General features: G+C 34.3%; 1 protein-coding gene across 1 annotated transcript; it reads left to right on the top strand.

Moving 5' to 3' along the window:
* The first annotated feature begins 6896 nt into the window (after nucleotides 1-6896).
* Nucleotides 6897-10049, top strand: LOC113766020 (MDIS1-interacting receptor like kinase 2-like). The gene is made up of 2 exons (XM_027310252.1): nucleotides 6897-9549; nucleotides 9653-10049. Exons 1-2 carry the CDS (start codon nucleotides 6897-6899, stop codon nucleotides 9955-9957), a joined length of 2958 nt encoding a protein of 985 aa, XP_027166053.1. The 3' UTR covers nucleotides 9958-10049.
* Nucleotides 10050-11075: the final 1026 nt, after the last annotated feature.

Raw genomic sequence — 11075 nt, 5'->3', positions numbered from 1 at the left:
TATCTTATTGGTTCAATCCCTAAGTTGCTAGGCCATTTTAACCAATTTGATGCATTTATGTCTCTTTGACAACAACACTCTGGTTCAATTCCAAAGAATTTGGGTGATCTAAAATTCCTTATAGATATGGAATTGGGTAAGAACCAACTTAATATGGTTCCAATCCTATTTTAATTGATAACTCGAGTAACTTGGAAAAACAGTATCTCCTTCTAGTACCATCCCACAAGAGCTTGGAAACCTGAAATAGAGTAGTTTTGGAATTGGATTAAAATCAATTATCTAGTCCATTGCCAGAACTACTTCAGTACTTTGTCAAAATGGTCTATGAGTACCTTGAAATCAGTACTTCAGCACTCATTTTTGGTCTATTTGTACCTTGAAAAAGGAAGCTTGTCCAAAATTTTGAGCATCAAGGAAGAAGCTAAGGAACTAGACTGGCAAAAGAGGTTGAAAACCATCAGAGGCATCGCTCATGCTTATCTTACATGCATCATGATTGTTCACCAGCAATTGTACGTCGGGACAGATCAAGCGAGGGTTACGTTTAAGATTTTGGCACTCCTTAGTTTTAGTCTTTGATCTTCTGTCATTATCCCCTTAAAGCCTTTTCCTCCAACCAATGTCTTTTTAGCGTCCGCTAATTGATTATTACTTTTTAAAAGACTTAAAAAGTCTAAGTAAACTCCTCGACTAGATGATATGTATCGACGCTGTTAAATGAAAAAAGACTTTTTTATTGCATTCCAAAAGGCTTTTAAATAAATATATTCAAGCTCTTAAATAAATTATTTTCGTTAACAACTGCTTTCAAAATGTAGTAAATTAATTAGTAGAGAATTACTTGGAGGAAAAGACTTGGACAGCCAACCCCATCTTGACTGAAAAGCCTTTTGGACCTTTGCCATTAAGGCCCAACATTGTATATGTTTAAAACCAACCACGCCTGTGGGACTTTTACTAACAACTGCCCACCACTACATTTGTTTGAAAACATCAGCCTTCCATCCCAAATTTCTTCAAGTTGATCCTCTATGTTGGACCTTCGCACACAGGGAGCCAATGTCGTAATTGAATGAAGCCACCGCTAGTGGATTGATCTTGACGGTTGGCCGGACCTTTACGGACAAGGGCCCAACACCAAATTTGTTTGAAAAGGCCTTTGACAGTAAACGTTTGCATCTAATTAAATTTGTAGAAAAACCGGACTACCATCTTCTAAAAAATTATATTTAATCATATTTATTAAACTCGCCCGACAAGGAAGTCGACAGATAGATGACATGAATGGTTCACTGTTTTGACCAATGGCCCAATAAAAGAATATTTATAAATACTTGGTAATATATAAAATTTATAAATAAAGTTTATTTAAAATATCTTAAAACATTTGTTTCCTTGTATATAAGAAAAAATTATTTTAAATACAAAAGACATTTAATTATTATGGAAAATTACATTTAAATATTAATTGAACTTACAAATAGTCTAAGATATCATGATGCAGTATAAAGATTTGACATCCTACTATATAGGCATCTAGACTGAATGTGGAAAGAACTTTTCCTATGTTTTTATGAGGAATGAGATTTCAGGAAAAAGTTTGAATGAGTATTCTAAGGGCAAACGAGAACTTACTGTCTACTAATTGATTATTATTTTTTGAAAGGATTCTAAGTTTAAGTAAACTTCTCTCTTAAAATATCAAGATAATATATATCAGTTATTTAAAATGAAAAAAAACTTTGTTACTGTATTCCAAAAGACTTTTTTAGTCAAGATGATACATCAACGCTCTCAAAAATAAACTCATTTCATCAACCTCAACAATTGCTTTCAAAAAGTCGTAATCAATTAGTGGAATTACTTCAAGGAAAAAACTCGGGTAGCCATCATCACTCTTAAACGAATTTCTTTTTGTCAACAATAGCTTTCAAAATGTAGTAATCAATTAGTGGAATTTCAAAAAGTTGGAATGAGTATTCTAGGGGGAAAGAGTTTTTCTACTTAAATGAGCCATATCAAACATTAGAATGGAATGAACAAATTGAAAAGATCTTTTCTATTCAAGCCATTCTTGCATGCCAAATCAGGAGTTAGTGGCTATTGATTGATTATTACTTTTTGAAAGACTTATAAGTTTAAATAAACTCCTCGATTAAAATGTCAAGATGATATATATCAGTTCTCTAAAATGAAAAAGACTTTTTTACTCTATTTCGAAAGACATTTTTAGTCAAGATGATACATCAACGCTATCAAAAATAAACTCATTTCATCAACCTCAACAATTGCTTTCAAAAAGTAGTAATCAATTACTGGAATTTCAAATAGTTGGAATGAGTATTTTAGGGGAAAAGGGTTTTTCTACTTAAATGAGCCATATCAAACATTAGAACGGAATGAACAAATTGAAAAGATCTTCTCTATTCAAGCCATTCTTGCATGCTAAATCAGGAGTTAGTGTCTACTGATTGATTATTACTTTTTGAAAGACTTATAAGTTTAAATAAACTTCTCGATTAAAATGTCAAGATGATATATATCAGTTCTCTAAAATGAAAAAGACTTTTTTACTCTATTCCAAAAGACTTTTTTTGTCAAGATGATACATCAACGCTCTCAAAAATAAACTCATTTCATCAACCTCAACAATTGCTTTCAAAAAGTAGTAATCAATTAGTGGAATTTCAGAAAGTTGGAATGAGTATTCTTGGGGGAAAAGGGTTTTTCTACTTAAATGAGCCATATCAAACATTAGAATGGAATGAAAAAATTGAAAAGATCTTTTATATTCAAGCCATTCTTGCATGCCAAATCAGGATTTAGTGTCTACTGATTGATTATTACTTTTTGAAAGACTTATAAGTTTAACTAAACTTCTCGATTAAAATGTCAAGATGATATATATCAGTTCTCTAAAATGAAAAAGACTTTTTTACTCTATTCCGAAACACTTTTATAGTCAAGATGATACATCAACGCTTTCAAAAATAAACTCATTTCATCAACCTCGACAATTGCTTTCAAAAAGTAGTAATCAATTAGTGGAATTACTTCAAGGAAAAGACTCGGGTAGCCATCATCGCTCTTAAATGAATTTCATTTTGTCAACAATAGCTTTCAAAATGTAGTAATCAATTAGTGGAATTTCAAAAAGTTTGAATGAGTATTCTAGGGGGAAAGGGTTTTTCTACTTAAATGAGCCATATCAAACATTAGAATGGAATGAATAAATTGAAAAGATCTTTTCTATTCAAGCCATTCTTGCATGCCAAATCAGGAGTTAGTGTCTATTGATTGATTATTACTTTTTGAAAGACTTATAAGTTTAAATAAACTCCTCAATTAAATGTCAAGATGATATATATCTGTTCTCTAAAATAAAAAGACTTTTTTACTCTAGACTTTTTTTAGTCAAGATGATACATCAACGCTCTCAAAAATAAACTCATTTCATCAAACTCAACAATTGCTTTCAAAAAGTAGTAATCAATTAGTGGAATTTCAAAAAGTTGGAATGAGTATTCTAGGGGAAAAGGGTTTTTCTACTTAAATGAGCCATATCAAACATTAGAATGGAATGAACAAATTGAAAAGATCTTTTCTATTCAAGCCATTCTTGCATGCCAAATCCGGAGTTAGTGTCTACTGATTGATTATTACTTTTTGAAAGACTTATAAGTTTAAATAAACTCCTCGATTAAAATGTTAAGATGATATATATCAGTTCTCTAAAATGAAAAAGACTTTTTTACTCTATTTCGAAAGACTTTTTTAGTCAAGATGATACATCAACGCTCTCAAAAATAAACTCATTTCATCAACCTCAACAATTGCTTTCAAAAAGTAGTAATCAATTGGTGGAATTACTTCAAGGAAAAGACTCGAGTAGCCATCATCGCTCTTAAACGAATTTCTTTTTGTCAACAATAGCTTTCAAAATGTAGTAATCAATTAGTGGAATTTCAAAAAGTTGGAATGAGTATTCTAGGGGGAAAGGGTTTTTCTACTTAAATGAGCCATATCAAACATTAGAATAGAATGAACAAATTGAAAAGATCTTTTCTATTCAAGCCATTCTTGCATGCCAAATCCGGAGTTAGTGTCTACTGATTGATTATTACTTTTTGAAAGACTTATAAGTTTAAATAAACTCCTCGATTAAAATGTCAAGATGATATATATCAGTTCTCTAAAATGAAAAAGACTTTTTTACTCTATTTCGAAAAACTTTTTTAGTCAAGATGATACATCAACACTCTCAAAAATACACTCATTTCATCAACCTCAACAATTGCTTTCAAAAAGTAGTAATCAATTAGTGGAATTACTTCAAGGAAAAGACTCGGGTAGCCATCATCGCTCTTAAACGAATTTCTTTTTGTCAACAATAGCTTTCAAAATGTAGTAATCAATTAGTGGAATTTCAAAAAGTTGGAATGAGTATTCTAGGGGCAAAGGGCTTTCTCGCTTAAATGAGCCATATTAAACACTAAAATGAAATAACAAATTGGAAAGGCTTTCCTATTCAAGCCATTCAGTAGGGAGAACTAGTCATAGAAGACAAAAAATGGTCAATTTCATTGAACATTTCAATATTGCATTAAAGTTTCTTGGCCCATTGGAATAGACATCTTATATGTTTCACTCTCAAAAAAAAAAAAAAAAAAAGAAGAATGGGATGGAGAGTGGGATCGAAGCAGAATACTTCCCTGTATTGTAAAGTTGGGATAAGTACTAGTTTCGTTTGTGGTAAAAAGTAACGATCTTTGGCAACTCGATTTGAACTTAAATGTAATTGGGGTTCTTTCCAAATAATTTCCATATTCATTTTGGTCCTACTTTTTCCATCATTATGGAAGACTTATAAAAGCTATTACCATTTGATTAAAGTCATGATCCCGAGTCAACCAACCACAACGTATTGATGGGAGTTCAGGAAGGGAAAAGGAGAGAAGAAGGGGAAGTGTTGGGCAAAACTTAGATATCCACAAGACTAGGGAGGCCAAGTTTAATTTAAACATTTGCAGCCCTTTAACTAACAGGAAAAGAGAAGGGTATATTAACCTGAAGCAGAAAATACTGGAATTCAAACGGACAGAAATAGAAGTTTAGATTCCGATATCAATTAAATTCTGTTTTGAGCCAGTACTACGGCCAACTAATTCTGCCCATAGAATTGGTAGAAAATTACTCCTTTGCATTTCTACTTTCCTTTTTTAACATATTGAGTTCATCCGACTGTGTTTTAAGTGTACAAAATATTTGGGAGTAATTTTTTTTTTTTTTGCTGGTGTAGGGCTGCAAACAAGTTGATTCGAGTGAAGTTTTGATTTAATTGAATTGAGTTTGGACTCAATTTTACCAAATTCGAACTCGACGAACTCTCAATATAAAGTTTGAATTTGAGCTCGACCTCAAATTAGGCTGAGTCAAACTCGAGGTCGAGCCTACTCGAGTTTAAAAAATAAAAATAATTATTTTATTTTTTTGTCTGTCTACTCAAAAGAAGTGATTACACACACATATATATATGATAGGTGGAGTATTCTTCCTGCCTCTAGCTCCATTTAAATTCAGCGGTAAAAATTTCTACAGAGTCGGGCGGTGCCAGCATAACCTTTCTTCACTTGCCATCAATCGTTAATAGTGCAGCCAAGCTCAAATTTATTCTAAACCATGTACTACATAAAAAAAAAAGTAACTAAATCATTTTCAAACTCAAATTTGAAATTGAACCCAAGCTCAAATTCACCTGGTTTAATTTAATGAGCCGAACTCAAATTTGAAATTGAATATCTATACCAATTAATGAATCAAATTGAGTAGGATTTATAACTCGTTTAATATTCAATTGAATTCCAATTCTATTCATATAATATGTGAATAGAGTTTAAACATTAAGTACTTGATTTGATTCTACTCGTTAAAAGCTCTAATGTCAAGTGGCTGATTGACATAGCTCATCAGGCGGGTAAAAGCATTAGAAAAAAGATTGTGCTAAAAAATTTTTATCGCCCAATATTTCAGGTAGAAGATGCTTGTAATTGCTTGAAACAAAACTGGTGCCTTTCATTGTATGTGTTCCCAAATTTTGTGTTTGAGTTTTTATCTGCTTAAGGTATCTTGAACATTCTTGAACTTTTTGGTCTAAAAAAAGAACCTTTTGAAGTCAATATAATTAGTCCCAAACTATTTTGAATGTAATCAAAAGCTTCTCCTAGTTCTGCCCAAATTAATCTCATTTCATGTCACTTGTGTCTATGCCGTAGCTAACAGGAGATCATAAATAAAGTGCGAATGCAAACTTTGAAGTTTTGATATCAATGCTCACTAAATTCCGTTTGGACAAGGACAAATGTACTATGACCAATTAAATCTGCCTATGAAAATTTGGGAAAAAAAAATTTCATCTTTTGGCAATTTCTCACTCCTATTTCATGAAATCTACAACCAAATTAGGCGTAATCCCTCTCCAGAAAATACAGATCTATACCATAAATAGCTAAGCCTGTAGGTTGATCATCATTCTTACGAATTTGGTAACCGCTACTCCATCTCTTATACTATAGATGTCACTTCGAGTCGCCTTCTTCTGCAGATATAGTAGGAAAGTCATCCTTATATTTTCTAAATCAGTGACAGAATATCAAAATGCTCAATCTCATCAAGACATTTCATTGCATTAAATTTCTTGGGCCCTTGAATCAGACATCTTAATTGTTTCAATCTCCAAAAGAAAGAAAACAAAAATGGAAAATTAAGAAGAAAAGGACAGAACAAGAAGACCTCGGAAGTCTTCCTTGTGCAGCTGGGAAGACAGGATAAATACTGGCTTCATTTGCGGTACACATATCAACCTGCGCAAACTTGAGTTGAACTCGAAAGTAGTCATGGGTTCTTTTCAATTTATCTCTATATTCATTATGGTCCTACTTTTCCCATCATCTCATCCCAAAGCCAAAGGTGTCGCTTCAGATTCTGCTAGTGAGGCGGCTGGTCTTTTGAAATGGAAGGCCAGTTTTCAAAACCAGAACAATAGCTTGCTAGCCTCGTGGAACCTCCAACCCATCAGCGGCAAGAATTCTTCCAACCTTCCATGCACTTGGGCGGGTATTTCATGCATTAATGGAAGTGTCAACAGGTTGAATCTCTCAGAATACAGCATAAAAGGTAGCCTTTATGACTTCCCATTTTCATCCCTCCCAAATCTTGAATATCTTGAACTTAGCCTGAATCAGATCTTTGGCAGCATACCTCGTGAAATAGGTAACCTGTCCAAGCTCATCTATCTTGATTTCTCAGTTAATGAGTTGTCACAAGAAATCCCACCTGAAATTTGCAACTTGAGAAACTTGACTCATTTAGCTCTCGGAAGTAATCAACTTTCAGGTCCAATTCCATCAGGAATTGGAACTCTGCATAATCTGATTGAACTTTATCTGGACAACAACACTTTGATAGGTTCAATTCCAGCCACTTTTGGTAACCTCACTAGGCTAGTTAACTTATACCTTTTCCATAATCTCCTATCTGGTCCCATTCCTCCAACGATCAGGGATATGATCTCACTTCAGTTTCTTATTTTGTCTCAAAATAATCTTTCTGGTGGAATCCCAAATTCGCTTGGAACTTTATCCAATTTGATTGGTCTAATTCTCTATGACAATCAACTTTCAGGTCCAATTCCAAAGGAATTGGGTGATCTAAAACTCCTTACAAATTTGGAATTAGGCGAGAACCAACTTAGTGGTTCCATTCCTGTTTCAATTGGTAACTTGAGTAACTTGGCAAAACTGTTTCTCCCAAAAAACCAGTTTTCTGGGTCCATTCCACAAGAGCTTGGAAACTTGAAAAAGTTGGCAATTTTGGTATTGGATCAAAATCAGTTCTCTGGTCCATTGCCAGAATTGCTATGTCAAAATGGTTCACTCCAAATCATTTCTGTATCTGAGAACATGCTTACAGGTCCAATCCCTAGAAGCTTGCAGAATTGCTCAAGCTTAGTTAAGGCCAATTTCAACGAGAACAATTTCCATGGAAACTTGTCAGAAATGATCTGCATCCATCCATTCCTGGACTTCATAGATCTCAGCAACAATGAGTTCTACGGTGAACTCTCCAGCAACTGGGTTGAATGCAAAATCTTGAAAACCCTGATAATTGCAAAGAATAACATCACAGGTGGTATACCTTTAGAATTTGGAAATTTATCTCAACTGCATGCACTTGATATTTCTTCAAATTTTTTATCCGGGGAGATACCAAGGGTAGTGGGGAAGTTGACCTCTATGCTTAAACTAGATTTACATGACAACCAATTTGTCGGTGGTGTACCTCAGGAATTGGGAATGCTAACCGAACTTCTTTACCTAGACCTATCCACAAATTCCTTGAATGGATCTTTTCCAGAACATTTGGAAGATTTGAAGCACTTGTTTTACATGAACTTGAGCAACAACATTTTCAGCCAAAAGATTCCATTCGAGATTGGGAAGTTGACCCAACTTTCTGAACTAGATTTGAGTCGAAATTTGTTCACAGGAGAGATACCATCAGAGTTCCGAAGTTTGCAGAGTCTGGGAACATTGGACCTCTCCCACAATAACCTCTCTGGTTTAATCCCAAAGGCTTTAGCAGAATTGCCTGGTTCATTGCAAATTAATATTTCCTTCAATAATTTAGAGGGTCCAATTCCAAGTGGCAGAGCCTTTGTGAATTTAACGATAGAAGAAGTAAAGGGAAATAAAGGCTTGTGTGGCAATATTACAGGGTTACGAGCTTGTGAAAGTTCCTCGTTAATCAATAGTCATGTCAAAAATAAGAGGAAAAAACTTGTTCTCACAGTTGTATTTCCTCTTCTGGGGTCATTCATACTTCTAGGTGCATTCTTTGGTATTCCCAAATTGCGTGATCAAAGGAAAAAAATTTCAAGAATTGAAGATATGGATGTGAAGAAGTGCCATTTATTTGCCATATATGGATATGATGGCAAAGCATTGTATAAAGAAATAGTATTGACTACACAAGAGTTCAGTGAAGTATTTTGCATAGGGAAAGGAGGTTATGGAAGTGTTTATAGAGCACAGCTTTCATCAGGGGATGTAGTAGCTGTAAAGAGACTTCACAACATGCCTGAGATGGCAAGTCATAGAAGTTTCTTGAATGAGATAAGAGCCTTGATAGAAATCAAGCATCGAAACATTGTAAAACTCTTGGGCTTCTGCTCCAACTCTCAGCACTCATTTTTGGTTTATGAGTATCTTGAAAGAGGAAGTTTGGCCAAAATCTTGAGCATAGAAGAAGAAGCTATTGAACTAGACTGGCAGAAGAGGTTGAAAATCATCAAAGGCATCGCTCAAGCTTTATCTTACATGCATCATGATTGTTCACCAGCAATTGTACATCGGGACATATCAAGCAACAACATTTTGCTCGATTCAGAAGACGAGGCTCATGTTTCAGATTTTGGCACTTCTAAGTTTCTGAAAAAAGACTCATCTAATTGGAGTTCTCTTGCAGGAACATGTGGATATGTTGCACCAGGTAATAATGTTTTTTGCCCCTCTTTGATTTATTAACTACCAGATTTTAATACGATCACATGTTATCACGAGTCACGATGTAATTTTCCAACTTTTCCTTGCAGAATTTGCCTACACAATGAAAGTAACTGAAAAGTGTGATGTTTATAGCTTTGGGGTCCTGACAATGGAAGTAATCAAAGGAAAACACCCCGGTGACTTGATTGCTTATCTAGTGTCTTCAAAGCCTGAGAAAATAGAACTGAAAGACTTGTTCGATCAAAGACTTCTGTATCCCAATCAAGAAATTGAAAACATTCTGGCATCCGTTCTCAAATTAGCAAGAGAATGTCTACATGTTGATCCACAATCTAGGCCAACAATGCTCTTTATTTCTAGGTTGTTATCAACGGGTGCACCATTTGTGTAACGTATTGTACACAATCTGTGTAACAATTATTGTAACAATCTGTGTAACATATTGTACAAGACTACGATGACCATATTAATCTTTTTTCCTAAGTTTTATGGGTTTAACAAATAGATGTAACAAATATGTAGAATTTGACTGATGCTCTCTTTGAGATGTGTGGCGATACTGTTTAGAAAAAAATAAACAAAAATCAATTTTCCTAGTTGCTGCATTTGAGATGTGCGGCGATGCTGGATTGAGAAAACCCACCCCAATCACTCCATTTTTGCAATCTCTTTTTTTTCAACATTATTTCAAGAAATTTTCCCTCATCTTTTGCCTCATATATTTTTCAGATTGCCATATTTTGGAAGGCTTATAAAAGTGGTTACCATTGATCAAAGTCATGATAATAAAGCCAATCCCAGACTGTTTGAAAATTACTGATGGAGGACAAGGAGAGAGTAGAGAAGGGGAAGCATTGGCAATACGTAGACATATACAAGACTAGGGAGAACGGGCGACACTTAGATATGTACAAGACAAGGGAGGGCTTGGTTTAAATTGAAACATGTTGTCAGGTGGCAAAAACTAATTTCCAAGGATCCATTTGAAAGAAATAATGCTCCAATGTTAAGAAATAGGAATTTAAAAATCTCAGTGGGTTGCTCACCCACCTGCCACCCCTTTCCAGTTTCCCTACGATGAGGGCACGCTGATAAAAAGAGACTAGGCAAATTCCTTAAAGACGGGTAGAAAACACGTCATTTCTCCTTATAGACTAGAGTAGGCACTCATCTTGGCTTAGTTCTGTGGACCTTTGCCAAGAAGAATTTGGTGCAGGAACCGTACCATTTCTGGGTCGAGGGCCAGGATTGATCTAAGGAAGAAAAGGGTGTGTTTGGATTGCTTTGATAAATTGGTACTTTTCCGTTGACACATTTTTCAATAATTTTTTTATCTTATATATATCAAATTATTACAATAATTTTTTTTACAGAAAGTTCAGAAAAATGCAATCCAAGCAAGTTCTAGACTCCGATCACGTAGTTGTTTTCAACGCGTTTTAACTTTAGACCGTGTTCAAAGTTATTTATATGACTGAATAAAAGACTCACAATTGGTTGAAATGAACA

This window comes from Coffea eugenioides, chromosome 3, assembly GCF_003713205.1.
Source record: "Coffea eugenioides isolate CCC68of chromosome 3, Ceug_1.0, whole genome shotgun sequence".
NCBI classification, from domain to species: Eukaryota; Viridiplantae; Streptophyta; class Magnoliopsida; order Gentianales; family Rubiaceae; genus Coffea; species Coffea eugenioides.
Note: the sequence above shows the minus strand (reverse complement) of the source record. Positions and strands in the feature narration are given on the sequence as shown.

What these genes read in the sequence shown, in the direction of transcription:
- LOC113766020 (XM_027310252.1), top strand. Translation starts at nt 6,897, where the DNA reads ATGGGTTCTTTTCAATTTATCTCTATATTCATTATGGTCCTACTTTTC. An exon ending in ATGTGGATATGTTGCACCAG is followed by an intron (nt 9,550 to 9,652) that starts GTAATAATGTTT and finishes TTTTCCTTGCAG; the next exon opens with AATTTGCCTACACAATGAAA.